Here is a 21,891-nt window from a genome sequence, read left to right as displayed (position 1 = left end):
AATTCACTGATGGAAAACCCCAAAATACATAAAAAAGTACCTCTTTAGGATGAATCTCCTACTGGTAAGATCAAATATGTAAATATGGCTTTTGCAAAAATCAATCCTATGGTTCTTGATAATACATTAAATAATAATAAAAGTTTTTTAACTGACAGTAAGGAGCAACATTAAAACTTAAAACGAACAAAAATTATTACAAACTCATTGTAATACTAGTTAAAACTCTAAAAGAAGAGTTCTGAAAAACAAACTGGTTTTTATGCGAAATTCACTAAATTACCATGGACATAGAAATTAAAATATTTTGTTCTCCTGAGATCCATCTTAGATCTATTTTTAGGCCTACCTGAAAACCACAATTTTCTAAGGCTTGTTTTGATTGCTTCAAATAACAAAGTTTTTAGGGTAGTACCCTATTTTCCTCCGCGTTGCTATATTAAATCACAAAAATAAATAGTTAAAACTTATTATTTAGATCTGAAAATACTTTTTGTATGTCATAAATGTTGATTAGCTAAGTTAACAATTTCCTGATTGACTAAGACGTCTACAACTTTTCAATCTGCTTGGTGGCATATGTTGTTAATATACTTTTCCCAGGTCTTTCACCCATGTTTTTTTTTTTTATTATTTGGTGCCAACAACTACCCAAAACTGCATATGGAACCCTATCTCATCAAAAATTTAATTCTTGATTCTTCTGTTTTATATGAGACACATGTTTGCATGAGTTTCAATTGAACCAATTCAAACAACCAGATTTAATTTCCACTGTCCTATGTACCTTAAGTTTAGTTTAAAGTAGTGTACATTAAATTTAAAATTACTTAATGTTTTAATTATTTTCAATGTTTTAATTTACTTAAGTTAAATTACTTAAATTTACTGCACATAAGTTTTAATTTACCTGCCAAAAGTTATACACCTAAGAAACATCCCCTAATTTTCAAAAAGGGCGAAAATAGGTTGCACAGCAGAGGCGCCATTTGGGGGGGGGGGGGGTCAGAGGAGTGCAAATGCCCACCCCAGATTTTCCAGGGGGCCCAAGCTTCCACCACAAAGGGCCCTTTGCCGGCCATAATAATCCATTATGTCCAGCATAATCCATTCTGTCCAATTGATTTGAAATTACTGCACGCCTATTAACCAAAGAGCATAATTACTTGACGACCCTTGGGGTAATTACGCTATTTGCTATTAATTATTGTAAATTTTGAAAGTAGGTAAGATACATAATAAAATTCTCGGGTTCTTTCAAATGCCCATTTCCGTGATGATTACGCGACACGAAGTGAGTCGGGGGGGGGGGCGAGATGGAGTTTATGCCCACCCCAAGATTTGGTCCAAATGGCGCCTCTGTTGCACAGGTTGTAGATAGGGCTCCTATCTACATAAGTACAACATTTTTTTTATTTATGATCATGGATGTGTGTTTACTTTTTTTTCATAGTAACTATATGAAACCATGATCTAGAGTGTTTTTGAACCCCTTGAAACAGAAATTTAATGCCTAGCTGACCTTTTTAAATATCAAAAGAAATTGAATCACAGAGAAGTGGGGCTTTTGTTGTTATCTTTTTCAGAGCAAAACAGCAATTTTGGCCCACAAAAAGTCCAGATAGTGCATCAAAGAAACTTTCTTGGGGGCCTTATATAGCCAACTGATTCAGGATTATCAAAGGACTTTACCCTTAATTTGATGTAGGGTGATAATGGCTGTGTTTTGATAGCTCTTACTCCAAATATTTTAAACATAAAATAAAAGGTTACATTCATGTGCTCACCTTCACAAAAACGGAGAGGGGCATCAAAAGCATCATAACAAAATTTTAACAAGAGCAAGTGCTCCCAGGAGCTTTACATTTACCAATACTTAAATGAAACCAATTATCATTTACTGATTTGTATACAATTTTTTAATACATTCCTGTTTTCCAGGGCTGAGGATACAGCATTATCCCTCTACATCATGGATGTATGTAGCCTATTGTCTAAGTGGGTGGGGGGGGATGGCAGCCATATTTACCCTTCTGAAAAAAAATCGGATATCCATTGATAAGAAAACGCTGTCTAACTTGTTCAACACTTTGACTGCTTCTTTTCATCAAATTTATTTGATATAGAGTAAAGGCAAAGACGATTTGACAGTTTTCGTAAAAAAAAAAAACACTTTTTCTATTACAGAGGGCTTAATTTAAAGACTTTTGGTTTGAAAAGGGTTTCAGTATGTAGAAAAAATATCTGTGAGACTAACCGTTTGATTAGAAGTTTAAAGTCTTATTAGAAAAGGGTACAAAACTCCAATTTTCCCAAATTGGAGGGTTTTCAAACCCTCCCATTTGGTTTAAAAAAATCACCTGCTTTCAATGCAAGTTGGAACCCAATTCAACATGTGTCAAAATACTTGGGAAATTCTTGTGGGTGGATCCTATTAGATTCGACTTGCCTATTCTTTTTACCTCATTTCTTTGTTTCTCTTCAACTTTTTCAAATGCACAAAATATTATTCAGATAATGGAAGCAAAAAACTAAAAAATTGCCTGAAGTATAAGGACAAAATTGGATAATCATATGGAGTGTAATTGTGAGACTTAGACCTCTATAATATAACATGTGATATAATAGTGTGAATTAGGTCTTTTTATAAATGCTATTTGGAGTAGTCCACTTTCTCTCAGCTTTAATGGTCCAGAAAAGATTTCTTTGTTGTTCACAGTTAAATTGTTGTCACCATTGGGCCATTCAAAGTTAATCTACCAGTTTAACCCACTTTAAAAATTTCTAGTTTTGACTATCTTTGTCTGAAAAGTCCAGAATTCTTGAAATATGCATCCCCTACTTAGGATTATTAGAAGTTTGTGACACCAAGGGATTTAACTTGATGGGAATTCCTCGCTAATTAGGGAGGGGTTCAGAGAGAATATTTTGTATTTTACAGCTTGGGATGTATTTGAAAGAAAACATGTATAAAATTCACTAAGAGAGGGTGTACTTCAAATTTATTCAGTGATAAATGAATTAAGGTGTTGTTATCAAACAAGTCAAATGCTTAAAAATATGGATATAGCATGAGGCCAAGCAGCAGTTCCACAGACGATGGAAAATCTAGCATCAAATAAGTAAAACGACAATAAAAAAAAAAAAATATTTCTTCATGTGAAATATCATTACAAATAATAATCATCCAAATCTCATGTTGTTGAGAAAGTACTCATAAACTTGACATCTATGTTTTGTCAGAGGACCCTTGAATTTCAACACCAATTGTTTCTCATCTCTTTTACATGTTCAGTGAAATTTTGACAGAGTCACCTATAGTTTGAGAGGGCCTGTTGCTGTTTGGTATGCTGGATTTAGGATCCTTTGTCCAAGAGGGCATGTGTTTGAATTCTAATGCGCCCAATTCTTTGATTTGGGGCAGGGGTCAGTGGCATGACTCTGTAAGCTCAGCCAGAGTTGACCCAGCTCTAAATGGGTACCAGGAGAAATCTGGGGAAGGTAAACAGGAAGGGTGTGCAAAAGCATGGGATGGTTGGCCCCCAACCCCCATTACACTTCCTGGCTGAAGGGCCACAAAACAAAGATCAGCATTCCTGGTAGGGACTGTGAAGTCAAATGCCATACTCTTTACCTTTTTTGTTTTTACCTGTTGCTGTCTATCCAAAATTTTGACAAGGTTGCTACAAGATATTCTCCAAAGAAATGAATCTTATAATAGAAGTTCCAGTTCCAAAAATTGTAGGGAGGTATATGGACTAACAACAAGTCCTTTCACCTCTTTGACTTCTTCTTCAGAAAAACTAGCTACTGGAAGCGCTATTCTCCTCCAGTCTGCAAACAATGGATATATACGATTATGAACAATAATACACTGTTATTGATTGTGGGAAGTGCGAGTACCTGAGCTACCTGTCCCCAGAAGTTTAAGGCACTAGGCCGGCCGGTACCAATACGGCTCTTCCTACTCATTCCTGCTCTCTTCTGCACAATCAAAAACTATGGATAAATCGCGTCCCTTTAAAAATTGACTTCTTCAAGCTTTAATCTTTATTAAACAATATTTCTCTTCTTTAAGGTATCAATTGCTGCCTTAAATATCTTACGATCAATTTCCCATGGCAGGTTAGAATCCAGGATAGCTGTATAAGTATTTGGAATCTTAGCCAAGGAGAGGAAACGCTTAAGAGCAACAGTCTCCTCACTCTGAGCCTGGCAATCAAATAAAATATGCTGGATTGTTTCCTCTGTTGAAAAGCAGATTCGGCATAAAGGGGAATAATGTAGCTTCCAATTAAATAACAAGCTATTTAGAAGTAGGGCACCTGATTTCAGCCGGTAATATAGCACTGTATTTAATCTTGTATGAAATGGAGATAACATTAATGTTACTGTGATTAACTTTGGATCTTTGCCTGATAATATCTCGTGAATTGAGGTCAGAGGAAGGACTAGGAGATAACATGGAAGCCTTTGCTGCTAGAGAATCAGCCATATCAATATATTTTATACCTTTATGACTAGGAACATGTTGAAAGTAAACTTCATTTTCCTTGATCTTAAGATTAAGAAGCTGTCTTCTAATATTATATAAATCTTTGTCATTAGCAATTCTATTAATATTTTGGATCAGTAGTAATGCTGATTTAGAGTCGGAGAGACAGAGTATATTTTCAGACTCAATGTTATAATTTATAAGTACATCCAAGGCCAAGTGGATGGCACATAATTCAGCAGACAAGATAGAAGATCCCAATCGTAGAGGAGAATAAATGTTCAAATTCAGGGATGGGATACAAGCACCTGCTCCAGCTCTTTCCCTCTGGACGGATCCATCTGTATATATTTTTCTATAGTTGGGGTAAGCCTTTGAGATGTGTTCAGCCAAAATAGTCTGGATCTCATAATTAGGAATCAAATCTTTACTAATAGAGATAAGTTCTACTTGACAGCTTGGAGGACTCATTTCCCATGGGGGGACTCAGTAAAGGGATATGCATAAAGCGAATGTTGATACCAGTTTGGGACCTCCAGTTGAAACTGATTCCATGATGAATGGGCATTGGGACAGGCTGACTTCTCAGCAAAGGTATGTGCATATACAGCATGCTTGGCTCCATAAGCCTGGATTTGCGAGAAATACCTTATCCTTAGACTAGATGCTCTTTCACTTAGGGACACCAATCCCAACAGTGTTCTTAACTTTGACCGAGGAGTATGCTTATGCACACCCAAAGCTATTCGAATAGCAGAATTTTGTAAAGATTCAAGGATTTTGAATGAGGATGGGGGACGAGCTGAAAATATTTGAATCCCATATTCTATATTTGAACGAATATATGATTTGTAAAAATCCACAATAATTTTTGGGTGACATCCCCACTTACTTCCAGCAAGTCTTTTTAGAATACAAAGTCTCTGAATAATCAGAGATTTCAAAGCATTAATATGTTCATGCCACTGCATTTTAGAATCCATTAATAAACCAAGTAACTTCACTGAATTGAAATATGGGATCTCCCTTGAGAAAATTGTCACTGGATTAGGAGGATCTAGAGTACCATTGGTAAATATAATGGCTTTCGTTTTACTGATTGATATTGGGAAGCCAAATGCTAAAGAGAATCTCTGGACTATACTTATATCCTGTTGAATAAGACTTTGAAGAAGGCTAATATTCCTTCCTGACTTCCAAATGATCAAATCATCTGCATAAAGGCCAAAAGATGCATGAGATACTTGAAATTCAGAAACATACAAGTTTAATAGAAGAGGACTCAATATTGCACCTTGAGGAAGTCCTCTCGTAATGGGGCATTGCTCACTTCTAGACTGATTTACTTGAACGTAAAAATATCTATCAGTTAGAAAAGACTTTATAAAACTTATAAAAGGATACGGGAAGTCAAGATTTATTAGGATTTCCAATAATTTATTGTGGACTACATTTCCATAGGCATTCGACCAGTCAAACAGAACAGCCATTGTGACATGTCCTTTTTTGAGAGAGTTACAAACATCAATTTCTAGCTGGGTAATGTTATCTAAAGAGCTATGTCCTTTTCTGAAACCTGTTTGTTCACTAGGAAAGAGATTGTTGACTTCAGAAAACCACTCAATTCTTGATAAGACAAGCCTTTCCAGAACTTTACTAAAGGAAGGTAATACTGGTATAGGACGGTAAGACTTGAGATCATTAGACGAATAAGAAGGTTTTAAAGGGTTCTTCCTATTTCATTGACAATAGAATTGGAAAAGTAATGTTCTGCAATTTCTTTTGTTATACTGGCTTTTTTATCTTTAGCCATATTTGATAGTAATATTAGGTCCACTGATGCAACATATTTAATTAAATTAGTAATATGAGGTCCAACTCTATCTTGCATAGTGATGGCTTGAGTAGAAATATTAGGAAAAGCTGCCACTCTTTCAGACCAAGATTTAGGATTAGTTTTAGGATTGTTGAGGGATGGACTAGCTTCAGCCACCTTGGGATGCTCCTTAGCCAATGGAGGGTAAGAAGTCTCAGTAGGAGGTATGAGTGCCTGATTTGGGTGGTTCTTGTGTACCTGTAGCCAGGGTTTTGAGGAAGGGCTAAATTCCCTTCTTTGGCCTCATTAACTCTTGGACCTGATGGTACTTTGGACCGCTTGGCCAGCTCCATTGCAGCTATTGGGAAAGGGACATTTTCTTGAAGAGCAATCTATAAAACTTTAGCTCGTTGAACATATTTAGGACATGAATTGTGATCTGTTGATTGATGTCTACCATCACAGTTTGCACATTTAGGCACTTCAGTGCATCTACTTTCTGTAGACAAGGAGTGATTACCAAGGCAATTAGGGCACCCTGACACAGAAGAAGAACAATACTTAGATGAGTGACCAAACTTAAAACATTTTGAGCATTGAAGAAGTTTTTCTTGGTATAATTTTATGAGCTTTTTGCTGACCAAAAAGGAATACCGAGTCAAATTGGGAACTAGCAGGTAAGATAAAGAGGACACTCTTACTACTTCTTGTTCCCTTAGAATCTAGTTTGCCCATACAATGAACATCCAGAACCTCCAGCCTTTCCCCCTTATTGTTCATAAGACCATCTTTCAAGTCGTCATTTGACAGTTCCAATGGTATGTTGCACAGTACAATTTTCTGAGAATTTTTCAGGGTTGGTTTCCACCATTCAGGTGTAACAGGGATATTGCCAATTTTATTTAGGCTAAGGGCTTTGTAGGCTTCATTTCTGTCTAGAAACATAACCATTAGTGAACCATCTCTGTTCGCATTCACAGTGAAGCTGCATCTAAAAGTTTTGAAAAGATTCATTCTAATGTTAGTAATATTTTTGATAGAGAAAGATTGATCTTTTACTGTTGGAGAAAAAGGATAATGGATTTGTCCTTTATCTCCACAGCTGGATTTGGGTTTGAGAGTCCCATTATTTCAGGAGGACTCATAGAAGGTTTTTTTCGTTTCTGTTTTCTGCCTACTGTCTGAAAATCCTCAGCAGCCCCCCCCCTCTGTATGCCTATGCTCTACACCCTCTCCCTCCATAAGGTGTCCATAGGGGCCATATCAATGAAAGATTTTCGATGGTGTAAGTCCCCTTAGCAACATAAAAATGATGATTCTAAAACCCATGATGATATTTCATACCCATGCCTCCCCTCTCTTCAGAAGTATTTGAAGAGCTGTAGGATTTTCAGGGATGATCACCATTCTTGACATATTCCTGTCCACATACTGAGATTGAAAGTAAAAACCAGTTGTTGAAAGAGGGAGTGGTAGTCTCCCTTACACTCAGGAATTTTGGATCAAATACTTCAGAGAACAAGATATAAGATACCAAAACTTCATTGATTTTGAAGTTTCACATCAAAAGCTATTAATATTCACAAATTTATATTGTTTCCAAAAAGATGTGCAGTATTAACACACACAAGAAAGTTCAACTTGTATGATAAGGCCATTATCTACAAAATAACTTAAACTTAACACCCTTAACCATTCATGAAATACAACAGATATGCCATTTGGACAAAACTTAATGCACACATTGTTTGTTTTTTTTCAGTTTTGACATGCCAAAAAAACCTGAAGATCCAGAATAATACCCAAAGATTTTCCTTGGATAATGCACAGAAATTCTTTTAACAATCTGGATGCACATTGTTTATTTGATTTAGATTTATATCCCCCTTAACTTTTTCTGAAATTTCAACTTAATAACCCTATTCCATTCCTCATATATTGTATCTAGGCTATTTAGAAATCTAGACGCACTTAAATTCTCTTTTTTAATTCAATAGTAACAGCAGCAGTAGTAGTAGTAACAATATTAGCAGTAGTTTTGAATAGTCAAAGTTGCAGTTGCAGTCAAAATTGCCACAGTTGCAGTAACAAACATTTGCAGCATTAGTAGCAGTGACAGAAGAAGTATTATAATTGAACAGTTCAATTTAATACCCTCAGTCAATTCCAACATATTGGGAATAGCTGAGGTATCTTTGCTAAATAGGCTAAGACTGGAATTTGCACAGGGAACAATGGGCTGATAATGGAAATTTCATATTGTTGTCAGTGATCAGATCAAGGTCCCTTGAGTAGATTGGTATTGGGTTGGTAAAAGGGTATATCCATAATATCTCAGAAAAGGTACAAAATGCAATGTTTGGTTGTACCACTTGGGGGAGCTAATCTTGAGTCCAATACTGTAGCTTGTTTAAGTCTCATTAAATGTTGAGGGGCCTTGCAAACCTGAAGAGCTTGATGTCTTCTGTGAACTAAAGTTTGAGTTTTTGTCTCCACTGCTTTAAAAGTGATTACTTAAGAATAAGTATACTAAGAATGGGATAAATAGTGTTGTCCACAATATCTCAAGAATATATAGCTAATTTCATACTCATTTTTATGGTTAGTTTGCATTTTTGTCAATTCATCCCACCTCTCCCCCTAAAGTTCTTATAAACTCAAAGGTTATGGAAAGAACTAAATATTATTTATAAACAAAAAATTTATATTTGCATTTGTGTTTCTAAATCATTTTTTGATAGTATAAGTTTATTTGACCTCTATCTGAAAAACAGCTACTGGATTTCAAAAATGATGCTATTTGACCAATGGATTTCCAATGTAAGTTTAAAAGCATTTCAGAAATGGTATTCTACATAGGTTGGAAAAAAAAATCTGTAGAACTACAATATTTCTTAATTGTAGCAATACTGCTAGGTGATTAGCATCATTTTTCAAATCTGATAATTTCTTTCAAGTAGAAATAACTGAAACTAATTATCAAATATGACTTAAAAGCATAGACAAAAATAGGAAAAAACAAAGAGATAACTAACTTATAATTGATACAAATTTTAAAGTAAGAATTTTATCATTTTTATGTCAGTTTTGTGTATAGCCTAGGGCTATATGAAACCATTAGGGAGGGTGAGAATTGTCAGAAATATAAACAAAACCGTAAAAATGAACATACAGTTAGCAATATAAAAATGCCTATTGTTTTGTTCTTGCTTCTCTCCTTCTGAAGAGTAACTATTCTAGACCTTGATCTGCATTTCTCTTTAAAAAAATATAATTTAAAATATAGATAATTATGGAATAAAACATAATAGTATAAAGACCTAACCAAACAGAAACATGCTATATATTATAGTCTCAAGTAAGTATTTTTTTCTCAGTTTTACATATCCTATATCCTAGGGCCATCCATAGGACCATAAGGAATAGAGTATGGTATATTGTCAGAAATGAAAATATGATTGGCTAAGCTTATTCAAAAAGTGTAAAATTCTAGTTTAGCTACTTTTTGCTATCTTGGAAAGGGGTTAGTTTTGGAAAATGAAACTTTCAGCAATGAATCCTTGGCCAAGAACATATTCTGAGAAGGTATTTCTAAGCTTCTATACTAATCCTGTCCTGATATCTAAGTCTTATAAATATGCCTCCAACTTGACATTTCTATACCTGGCCTACTGGAATTTTGAAAAAAAAAACAATTTACCTTAATTTTCAGTAATCAGTCTCTTTTTCTCTAGTTTTACTTCTGAAAATGAAATTCCTGCTATTTGAATAGAACAATAAGCCATACAAAAAAGTTTTTTCTTCTAAGTTTAGGAAATGTATTTGCAGACCATTGAAACCTCATAGGCTACTTTGATATTGAGGAAAATTGTGAAGCTGAAAACAAATTTCTTGTACATCATTCAAGCAGAAGACCTATTTTGAAAGGTTTCATCATGTAACACAAACATTTTTAAAGGTAATCAAAAGTCATTGCCCTGTTAAGGGAGGAGTGAAGGCAGGTAGCCAGCTTCAAAATACCTACTTGGGACAAAGTTAGTCTACAGAACCATCCCTGAAAGTTTCATTTCCTAGCCTAGCCCCTTTTAAAGATAACAAAAATAGCTAAGCTAGATTATTACTGAAGAATGAACTACAAAAAACTTAGTCCATACAGCCTATACACCTCAGGGTGGGCTATGTATTCACAAATTAGGGTGAGGAGTAATTCCTCAATTTCGATGCAAATGAATGTTATTTTTGGATTATGGATAAATATATGATTCTAAAGGTAGGCTATGTCTTTCTGAACTAGCTCATTAGTGAGTTAATTGGAAAATTTACAAAACTAGGCTACTACATCCGATTTAGCAAGTTCAGTGATGAAATTTGAGATGTATTTCAAATAAAATGATGAACTCTGCTTTGCAGTATTTACCATAATAGGACTTTCTTCTTTTACTAGCCTAGAACTTTGAATGAGTTGCAACACGTTTCAGTCAAATTGAATATTCTTCAAGCCGCCGACGGAGTTTAGAATTGTCAAGCCTACCAAATACGGCTTTCTCAGCGAATCTCTTTTTTGTGCGACAATTACTTATTTCGCGGCCGAAAATATTTCAAAAATTATACACCTAAGAAACATTCCATAAATTTTCAAAAAAGGGTGAAAACAGGTTAAATAGATTTGAAAACTCTATTTAAAATAGTATATATTTTTAGAAAGATACCATGGATGTGTGTTTACTTTTTTTGTGCGACAGTTCCTCCCTTTTTCTGTATTCTGAAGCGTCTAAGTCTTAGGATCATGCTTGATCACTACTATTAGCTTAGCTTCCAATATTCTAGTTTTGGTTCGCAGACTTACCTTCCTATTCTTTTGAACTTTTTAAACTGTGAAAGAACACCGTATGCCTTATGCCTTATGCTTTTTACATCTTCACTGGATTCACCATCTTAACTAATAATATTAACTAGGTAAGTGAAGCTATCCAGTTGATTGGCCTTCTCGTTACTCAATATTACTTTCATTTATTTCTAGTCGAAGCGACCTATGTTTAACGACATTTATTCCTAGTCCTGTTCGTACTTTATCAAACTGAGGATTAAAGGGGTCTAATGATTGAGATATTTTTCAGTTATTTGTTAAGGAATAAAAATTCGGTGGATGCATCCTTACCTCTTTCTACAACCACATTGCCCTGCTCTTAAAACTTTATCATAAGTTCTCTTTATCTCTTATCTCTTTATACTTTATCTCTTATCACTTTATATTATTTTATATTGTTTGTATTATTTTATCTCCTATCACTTTATCTCTTAGTCAAATAAGTACAGTCATGCCAAGTAACCACTGAAACAAAACCATTGTCCCAATAATTACCACCCTCACCCTTATCAACTTTCTTATATAGGGCTTTAATTAAATTTTGCCTAAAATCATTCGCTACAAATTACAAATTTTTTAGCTACAAAATTCGCTACAAATAAGAGTTTGGTCACTTCACCCTTCCCTAACTTTAAAAGTCTAAAGCCTGCTGGATCACTTACGCTTTACTGAAATCGAGTTATATTACGAATATTTTCTATTGTACTTACAATGTTGAAACTATCACACTAACTTATAACATTATCAGTACCATAACCCTTTTGGTCTTGGATCCTTTTAGAATTGCCTCTAACTCTTCTTTCGAAAATAAATCTTGCTTCACTTACAAATTCTCCAAAATTCTTTTCTATATCACTTCCCACAACTTTATCACGGTTTAACACACACATATGTATTTTAATAAAACAAAATAATTTCATATTTTTTCAAAGAAAAGTAAAGATCTATATTAAGCTTTAGACCAGCAGAAATAAATTCTTATAATATTTCCGGCCGCCAAAATCCGAAGTACTCATACAAAATGAAAGGTATCGACCTGACAAAATCTACCTGTGAAAAGGATCTAGGTGTAATTCTGAGCTTGGACCTCAAACCAGAAAAACTTGGTCTAAGCTAAAGGTTCCAAACTTAATCTAAAAGAGGACCAATTTGTTTTTTTTCAAAAATGTGGATGCGGACGGGATTTTAATCAGACCCTTTAAGTCAAGTGATACAAGTTTTCAAAGAAGGAAATTGTTTTGCCAAGGACGAGGCATTATTTTGAAGATCCGGATACCTTGAAGTTTTCTAATTCAATATTTTTGTTTCAAATTATTCACTCAAGGTACACGGGATGCCTTTGACACACATTGTATAAATATCTATAAAGTGGGGGGGAGGGGGATGAAGATTTGTCTAGTATTGTGTTGGATGCTTCAGAAATACATTATGTACCCCAAATATTTTCAAAGAAGAAGAAACAAAAAAATATTTTATTGAGCTATCCTTTTTGGCCAACCATCTAGGACTAAAGGGTAAGCAGGCCGCCCATGTTTGGGGTGGGAGGATATCGTAGAGAAAGATTTAAGAGAAATGGGAACACAAAACTTCAATATAACACCTGTCTAAAAAAAACCTCACATTCATTCTGCAGCACTTAGCCAAGATGTGTCAAGTAAATAGCATCAATCAACAAAGATTTTCTACCAGAAGCATTAAAACCCCCAACACTCAGGAATAACACTAAATCACTTCTGGCTGACTTGAATCTCGCCTCATCAGAGAAGTCTCAAACTAAAGCATCCATCATATGATGGAAAGTTTTACAAACCAATTTCTGTGCTGACACCACTAGGGAAAATCAAACAGTTGGTGGTAATAAACGGTCAGTAAGGAGCGACCCGGCTCAATAGTAACCGAAACTCTAAAAAAACGGGTATTTTATACCCATAGATATATCAAAAGAATTGGCTTATTATACTGATTTTAAATGAATAACTTTCATTGAGTTTAGTTTTACCCATCAAAAGCTACAAACCTGAGAAAATTTGCCTGATTTTCGAAAAAAAGAAGAAAATATCCTCTAAAAGTAATAGAATATCAATGAAAATCCAAAGTTTTCAAAAAATAAATTTTCAAAAAAGGGTGAAAACAGGTTAAATAGATTTGAAACTTCTATTTAAAATAGTATATATTTTTAGATAGATACCATGGATGTGTGTTTACTTTTTTTGTGCGATAATTTCTTAAATCGCGATGCCGAAAAATTTTCAAAATTTATGCTTCGCTTTTATAAATGTAGCAGAAAATATTTCGCTGTTAGGAAGGTAGCCAGCGAAATTAGGTTCGTACCTTTTTGGTACGTTTTAAATAAAAAGTTATTTTCTACGCTATGGTTCATAAAACGTTATATATTTGTTTCATTTTAGAATTTTTGTTACACTTCTGTTAGGTTTTAGAACAATCAATAATTTGCACATTTTTGAGGAATCGATGTTTTTTCTTTGAAAAAATTCCGCTGCTCCCAGCTTACTTGCACTGACATGAGCCAGTATATTAACTATAGAAACATAGATAGATACTAGAAGAAGCTATTTCCTTTATAATTTATCTTTAAATATGTGATTATAAGATGATAAAATCTTTTTATTGGGATAGCCACCCAAACCCCCTTCCAGATGGTTAAACATAACATCAGGTTATAAACAACAATTATTGTTTTTGTATTGGAATATGAACAGCTGATACTGACAAAATTGTTGAAACTGTCAAAATGAGCCAATTTTGCAGTTATAACCAAGGCTATACCCAAGCACTGAAGAAGTGGCAAGATTAATTAAGCCAGAATTTCTAGTTTTATGGTAGGCTATATGCAAGCATCATGTTCACTTTTTTTAACATTGTAACCCCCCTTTCCCTTTGAGGTCCCCTATATAACTGTAAAAATATATTTAATTTTTGCGTTGAATCTCGTATAGCATTTTTTCTTGTTAGCACAAGTTTTTGATAAATCGACTCCGAGGAAATTCAGCATCGTCTGAGTGACAACAATGCACCTGTAAATATAAAAATTATTAGAAAGACTATTAAAAATATCAATATAAAGGTGGTATCTTAAATATTTTTAAGATGTTATTCTTAAAAGGAAAAAACTTGAGTGCTGTCAACCATTATTTGGGTTAGGTCAATCCAAAAGTAAAATTGTTTTATTTATTTTTTAAGTACGCTTCACCCAATGCTAACAGACAAAGAGTCGAATTTCGGACTGCATACGTGAAATTCCATAGAATAAAGTCTAATGTCTCATCTTTTCTTCAAGAAGCAGGATCCAACTTCATTAGCGAAAATAAGCTAGGGTATAAAATAAGTTGAACATTTACAATAGTTTTTCAGATCCTTGTAACTTCAAGAATATACAAGAAATACATTTTAGTATAGAATTTCCATTATACGTGCTTTAAAGTATCGAAAATGGTGCGGTCGTGAAGCAACAAATCCATGAATTGAAAAGAGGCATTTAATATTTATACCAAGTTCCATGCTGAGATACAATTGAGGATCATCTCAAAAGACTTTTTATTGGATCTAGTTAAAAGTCTTTCTGCAAGCGTCACAAAGTACAAGCAGGAAAAGTCAATTACTCCTCTGTTTAAGATATTTAAAGAAATGATACCCTCGTGTCAATCTTGAGACATTAACACAAATTGAAGACAACTGATCCCCTTCTAAGTTCCATTCCTAATAGCAAATTACAAGAACCTTGGCTTGCCTTGTCTTGAAGAAAGACTTTCCTGTCAAAAGTTACGAAAACGTTATGTCTGTAATAGTTCGGACGTTGCGAGATTTCGTAGGCAATCCTGACAGCCGGGCTAATTGAAAAGCTTGCACATGGCGACATCCAAGGTTTTCTTGTATATGCAACATGATACAGTATTTTGTTGGAATGCAGATGGTATTACAAACAATGTTTTATCTTGAATAGTAACAGTAATTTGTAGCAAAATCAATATTGTATTTATAATAATCAGTTTACTCCAAAATGCCTAGCCTACCCCCTTGTTGCATGTACAGACTAAGGAATATGCTAATTAAAAGAAAACGTGGAAATTCCGGTAAAATTCTAGTTAATTCTTGATATCTTGGAAAGGGTTTAGGTTAGGAAAATGAAACTTTCAGGGATGGGTCTACAGGCTAAAATATGTCCTGGGAAGGTATTTTAAAGAACCCACCTCCAATCCTTCTCCCTCTAGAGGGCCCTGAAATTTGCCCACATGACAGGTCTATACCTATTGAAATTTTTTACAAAACAATATTTTACCTTAATTTTCAGGTACTAGTTGCTTTTTCTCCACCTTTAGTTCTGAAAATGCAATTCCTGTTATTTGAGTAGAATTTTGAGCCATATCAATGTTTTTTTTCAAAATTTAGGAAATGTATTTGCATATCTTTAAAACCTTATAAAATGGAATTGAGCAAAGTTATGAAGCTGAAAATGATTTTGTTGCACTTCAATTAAGCAGAAGATCTATTTTGCAAGGTTTCACTTTTATAACACACATATTTTTAAAGGACATCAAAGGTCAGGGCCCTTTAGAGGGAGAAGGAGTGGAGGTAGTTGCTTCAAAATACCTCCCCAGGACATACTTTAGTCTGTAGATTCATCCCTGAAAGTTTCATTTTCCTAACCTAAACCCTTTCTGAGATAACAAGAAGTCAATTAACTAGAATTTTACCAAAATTCCTACTTTAGCATATGTGGAAGGTCTTGTTGATATTATGTTAATGTTTAATTTTATTATAGGCCTAGATATTTTTTTTAATTATTGCAAATGATGCTTTGATAAATTATGCACTTATATATATAGGCTATAACATTTATATATTATATAGCCTATGTGTATTATAAAAGTGAAACCTTGCAAAATAGATCTTTTGCTTAATTGAAACATAACAAAATTGTTTTCAGCTTCATAACTTTGCTCAATTCCATTTTATAAGGTTTTAAAGATATGCAAATACATTGCCTAAATTTAAAAAAAAAAAACAAACATCAATATGGCTCATAATTCTACTCAAATAACAAGAATTGCATTTTCAGAAGTAAAGGCAGATAAAAAACAACTAGTAACTGAAAATTAAGATAAAATTTTGTTCTGTCAACATTTCAATAGGTATAGACCTGTCATGTAGACAAATTTCAGGGCCCTCTAGAGGGAGGAGAAGTGGAAGTGGGTACTTTAAAATACCTTTCTGGGACATACTTTAGCCTTTAGACCCATCCCTGAAAGTTTCATTTTCCTAACCTAAACCCTTTATGAGATAGCAAGAAGTCAATAAACTAGAATTTTACCCTTAGTTGTACATAAAGATAAATTGTAAACTGGTTTAACATTGAAGCTATAACATGTGACTAACATAGCCTAAATTGATGTCATAAATAGCCAAAAATTATTACTAGAGATTGCCTACACACAGGACCACCAAAAAAGGGGAGAACTTTTGCAAGCAAATTGATTAGCATACTTAGAAAGAGCATTCAAAATGTAATTTAGTAGTCATGGGGGAAGTATTTTACAGTTCATATTATTGACCTACCAAATAAAGCAAAGCACTTGATGGCTTTTTTTTTATTTTCTTTACAAACATAATGATCACTTCTATTGCAAATTCAAATTTAAGCATATTTTAAGCTCTTATAACTGACAAATTTGCAATTAAAGTACAGTTGTTTTCAACAAAATAATGCTACATTTTATATTCACCTCATCCAACAAATTGTCAACCAACCAACCCATTTGATGAATTGCAGCTTTCAAGCCTCCTAGACCTAATATTTCTTAGAAGAACTGAATCCCTTCTTTATAGTAAGTACATGCCCCCAATTAGGAAAAGTAACCATGTTGCCATAGAAATAAAAACAACATTCCTCAAAGTAACTAACAGCTACATCAAAAGGACCTTCATAGACTATGATAAGATTAGAATGGATCTCAGCAACATCTCCTGGGATGATGTCCTAATTGGCTCTTTAGAACAGCAATTGCAATGCTTCAAGGAATTACAGCTAAATAAAGCTGAACAGTACACTTTGAGCAAGCTCATCCCAAAACCACAAACACTACTGACAATAACAAAAGATATTAAGAAGAAAATTAACAAAAAAAAAAAAAAAAAAAAAAAAGACAATGGGAGAAGTACAAAAAGCATCCATCCCCAGAAAACAAAGAAAAATTTCCAAAAAGTATGAACAGACTTAAAAATTTAACATGCAATTTATACACAAGCTTCAACCTTAACTTGCAGACAAAGCTAAGACAAATTTTTGTCTAAAAGAAATTTTGGTGATATGTCTCTAGCCAAGACCATAATAGATGAGGCAAACTCACTAAATCAGCAATTTGTTTCTCTTCACCCTCTTCACCTAAGTAAGTTGTAAAATCCCTAATGGAAAGCATCACTCTATTGCTCACAGAGGCTCTCAGACGCTTACAGAAATTAGATAGTAACAAATTGCCAGGACCAGATGACCTACATCCCAGGCTATTAAAAGAAACTGCAGCTATCATAGCAGACCACTTAGGAGAATTTTCCAGACATTGCTTACTTCTAGAGAGCTGCCAGCAGACTGAAAAATAGCCAACATTACACTGGTTTTCAAGAAAGGTAATTGTTCCAAGCCTGAAAACTATTGGCCAATTAGCCAGACCTAAGTTGTTGTCAAAATACTTGAGCGCATAGTCAATGATTCAATCCTTAAGCATTTGACAACCAACAAGATCTTGTCCCCCAAGCAGCATGGCTTCCAGTCAAGGAAATCAATTGAAACAAACCTCTTGGAATCATACAAGGAAATCACAGACCTAATTGACAATGGACATCCAGTTGACCTGCTCCTGCTGGACTTTGCTAAGGTCTTTGACAAGGTTCCTCACAGTTGACTACACTCCAAAATATCCACTATCAGCATCAATCAGGCTGTTGCAGACTGGCTGATGAATTTCCTTACAAAGCGCAAGCAGAAAGTTCACTTATTTGCTACAGATGGCAAAACAATATACTCTGACAAGGCCAAAGTAATGAGTGGAGTGCTGCAGGGAATTGTACTGGGTCCAACTTTCTTTCTGATTTACATCAATGACATATCTAACCATATTGACAATGGCATGCACCTGTTTGCTGATGATGCCAAACTCTTTGGTATTACATGCCCTCAGAGTATCCAGCACAACATAGATGAGCTACAAGCTTGGACCCAAGACTGGCTTCTCCAATTTAATGTAGGAAAGTGCTGTGTATTACACCTTGGTTAGCTCCACATCCCTCACAACAAGCCCTATTAGTTTCAACTTCGCATGCCTAAGTGCTCCTAAGATATTGCTGTTACACCCTTTTTGACAACCTGCTTACAGAGGGTGAGTTTTGATTCAATTTATCTTCCCCCTTGAACATTTCTTGAAAATTTCACCTCCATGCCCTTAGTCAGAGCTGTAATAGTAGTCACAGTATTAGTATTGATATTGTTAGTAATAGTGTTGAATACTGGTATGACTGCTAGCAGCAGTATCATTAACCTATTGCCTTTTGGTCATTTGAACATCCCTCTCATCAAGTCCTGGAAGTTACAACTTAATACAGTTAGCCACTGCTATGACATTGCTGATATGTCCTTTTGATAACCTCTATCTTTATATACTTATTTGAAACTTGTATCTGATTGCTCTTAGCCCTACAAGTAATTGCATTAGAAGTAGCAGTAGTAAATGTAGCTATAGCAGTAGTATTAGCAGTAGTGTACACAAATTGCCTTTTAATAATAATAATAATAATAATAATAATAATAATAATAATAATAATATTTATTACCCACAAATATACAAAAGTATAAACAGTGGAGTACAGAGAAAAAAAAATAAATAAACAAAGCAAAAACACAAGTACATGTAACTCAACAATGGCAAGCACAATAAAGCTAATATAACAAAGAAAAACAGTATAATAAAATAGACTAACAGATCAGTAGAACAGACAAAGTTCAGCTGCATTGATAATTAGAAATATTTACAAACACAGTATAGACTGCCACTCATCTTTTGCATTCATCATTTATTAATAGACCACAAATATAGCCCTATGGAGAAAAGAAAAAGGAAATGAAATTAACAAAATGACCAAAAAAAAGAAGCTAAATACTTATCCTACATAATATGTAAATAACAAGAGAAAATATAACTGAACTAGAAAGATAACTTATAAGAAGAAGAGGCTTATGCAGCACCACCCTGTACAGGGAATTATTCTTGCAGAGAGATCAGACGTAGCAAGACAGCCGATTTTGGATGGCCAGGTATGGATCAAGAATGCCATATCTTTCACTAATCCAAGAGTTTATAGTCCAGGGTGGTAGGCCTAACAAGAACTTACAAAAACGGTAAAAGCATCACCAGATGGTATGTTTATTCTGATTGGTTAATAGAGCCCAAAACAGGGAAAGACCAATAAAATGTGGCTGCACCAACGCATTGAAAAGTCTTGCTCTGATATGTCTATTATAATTTGTCTTAGTAGATATGAGTAGACCATAAGATTTGTGGGTCTTGCTGGTCAAATGTTCAACTAGCTGTGATCTCGTAGATTTCACATCACAACCGATTGGGAGCCTGAGGTAAACTAAACTAGGTGCTGGTCTCACAACACTATTTCCAAGTCGGATATCAGGAACGTCATCTGAGATTTGACGGTTGAAAACAACAGTTTTGCTCTTACTTTTGTTAAAAGACGTTTATTTTGGAATAAGCATATCTTAAAATATCAAAGTTCTGTTCTATTATCCCAAAAGAATGGCTCAAATTCAGTATATCATCAGCATAATTTAACAGTGATATATCTCTACCTCTAAACACAAGAATCATCTCACCATCTTTTTGTGATTCTACAACACTATCAAACAGTTTGTGGTAATGAACTGTAGTAAGGAGCGACCCAGCTCAATAGTAACCCGAACTCTAAAAAATGGAATTTTGGTACCAATAGCTACATTTTTAAATATATAAGTTTCATCAAGTTTAGTCTTACCAATCAAAAGTTACGAGCCTGAGAAAATTTGCGCTATTTTAGAAAATAGGGGGAAACACCCCCTAAAAGTCATAGAATCTTAACGAAAATCATACCATCAGATTCAGCGTATCAGAGAACCCTACTGTAGAAGTTTCAAGCTCCTACCTGTAAAAATGTGGAATTTTACATTTTTTGCCAGAAGGCAGATCACAGATGCATGTTTATTTTTTTTATTTATTTTTTTTTCCCAGGGGTGATCGTATCGACCCAGTTGTCCTAGAATGTTGCGAGAGGGCTCATTCTAACGGAAATGAAAAGTTCTAGTGTCATTTTTAAGTGACCAAAAAAATAGAAGGGCACCTAGGCCCCATCCCATGCTAATTATTTTCCCAAAGTCAACGGATCAAAATTCTGAGATAGCCATTTTATTCAGCGCAGTCGAAAAACCTTATAACTATGGCTTTGGGGACGACTTACTCCCCCACAGTCCCCATGGGAGGGGTTACAAGTTCAAAACTTTGACCAGTGCTTACATATAGTAATTGTTATTGGGAAGTGTACAGGCGTTTTCAGGAGGATTTTTTTTTTGGTTGGAGAAAAAAAAACAATGAAAAAATGAATATAAAAAAGTTTTTTTTTCAGCTGGAAGTAAGCAGCAGCATTAAAACTTAAAACGAACAGAAATTATTACCCATATGAGGAGATCACATCCTCCTAATACCTTGCTCTTTACGCTAAAGTATTTTTAGTAATTTTAACTATTTATTCTGCGGCTTTTGTGGTTCTGGGGTCATTCTTAATGAATTGGGACAAAATTTAAGCTTTAGTGTAAAGAGCAAGGTACTGACGAGGGGGTGAACCCACTCATATCTATCTATCTTCTACATATATAAAAATAAGTTGTTTGTTTGTGCGTCTGTCGACTGACGTCATTATACGGATTGAGCTGTATGTTGTCATGAAGTTGTTTGTCGACTGACGTCATGTTTGTCAACTGATGAAATTACAGACCGGGACACAAGTGACAACCGGGACACAGGGAATATAAATGACGACTGGGACACTCAAAGAAAAATTACAGACTGGGACACCAGGACACAAATCACGACCAGGACACAGGGAATATAAATGACGACCAGGACACAGGGACACAACTACAACGGGGACGCGGGGGGCACAGGGGGGATATATAAATGACGACCGGGACACAGGGAATTTTCAAAGAGAAATTACAGACCAGGACACCGGGATACAAATGACGACCGGGACACCAGCACACAGGGAATATAAATGACGACCGGGACACTCAAAGAGAAATTACAGACTGGGACACCAGGACACAAATGACGACTGGGACACAGGGAATATAAATGATGACCGGGACACAGGGACACAACTACAACGGGGATGCCAGGGGGCACAGGGGGATATATAAATGACGACGGGGACACAGGGAATGTTTGATTAGCAATCACCATCAACAAAGCCCAAGGGCAATCATTAGAATAATGAGGTATAGATCTGAATACGGATTGTTTTACCCATGGACAATTATATGTTGCACGTTCAAGAGTCAGTAAACCTGACAATCTATTTATATGCACAGACAATGGGACGCAAAGAATGTTGTATATATATATATATATATATATATATATATATATATATATATATATATAT

The 21,891-nt window shown here is 34.7% G+C and overlaps 2 protein-coding genes across 5 annotated transcripts in view; one reads left to right on the top strand and one right to left on the bottom strand.

Moving 5' to 3' along the window:
* Positions 1 to 10,837, bottom strand: part of LOC136040951 (replication factor C subunit 1-like) — a 77,860-nt gene extending 67,023 nt beyond the window's left edge. The window contains 1 exon segment of the mRNA XM_065725401.1: positions 10,729 to 10,837. Coding sequence (XP_065581473.1) covers positions 10,729 to 10,731 — 3 coding nt within the window. The 5' untranslated portion in view covers positions 10,732 to 10,837.
* A 4,182-nt stretch (positions 10,838 to 15,019) lies between these two features.
* The window catches only part of LOC136040749 (tRNA-splicing endonuclease subunit Sen34-like), a 35,364-nt gene continuing 28,492 nt past the window's right edge, over positions 15,020 to 21,891 (top strand). For 3 of the 4 annotated variants that reach the window (XM_065725064.1, XM_065725063.1, XM_065725060.1), the window contains exon 1: positions 15,020 to 15,109. In XM_065725064.1, coding sequence (XP_065581136.1) covers positions 15,046 to 15,109 — 64 coding nt within the window. In that variant the 5' untranslated portion in view covers positions 15,020 to 15,045. The remainder of the gene's footprint in view (positions 15,110 to 21,891) is intronic. The other variant, XM_065725061.1, reaches the window with a different exon arrangement.

Source organism: Artemia franciscana, chromosome 21 (genome assembly GCF_032884065.1).
Source record: "Artemia franciscana chromosome 21, ASM3288406v1, whole genome shotgun sequence".
NCBI lineage: Eukaryota > Metazoa > Arthropoda > Branchiopoda > Anostraca > Artemiidae > Artemia > Artemia franciscana.
This window is presented reverse-complemented; position numbering and strand designations above follow the sequence as displayed.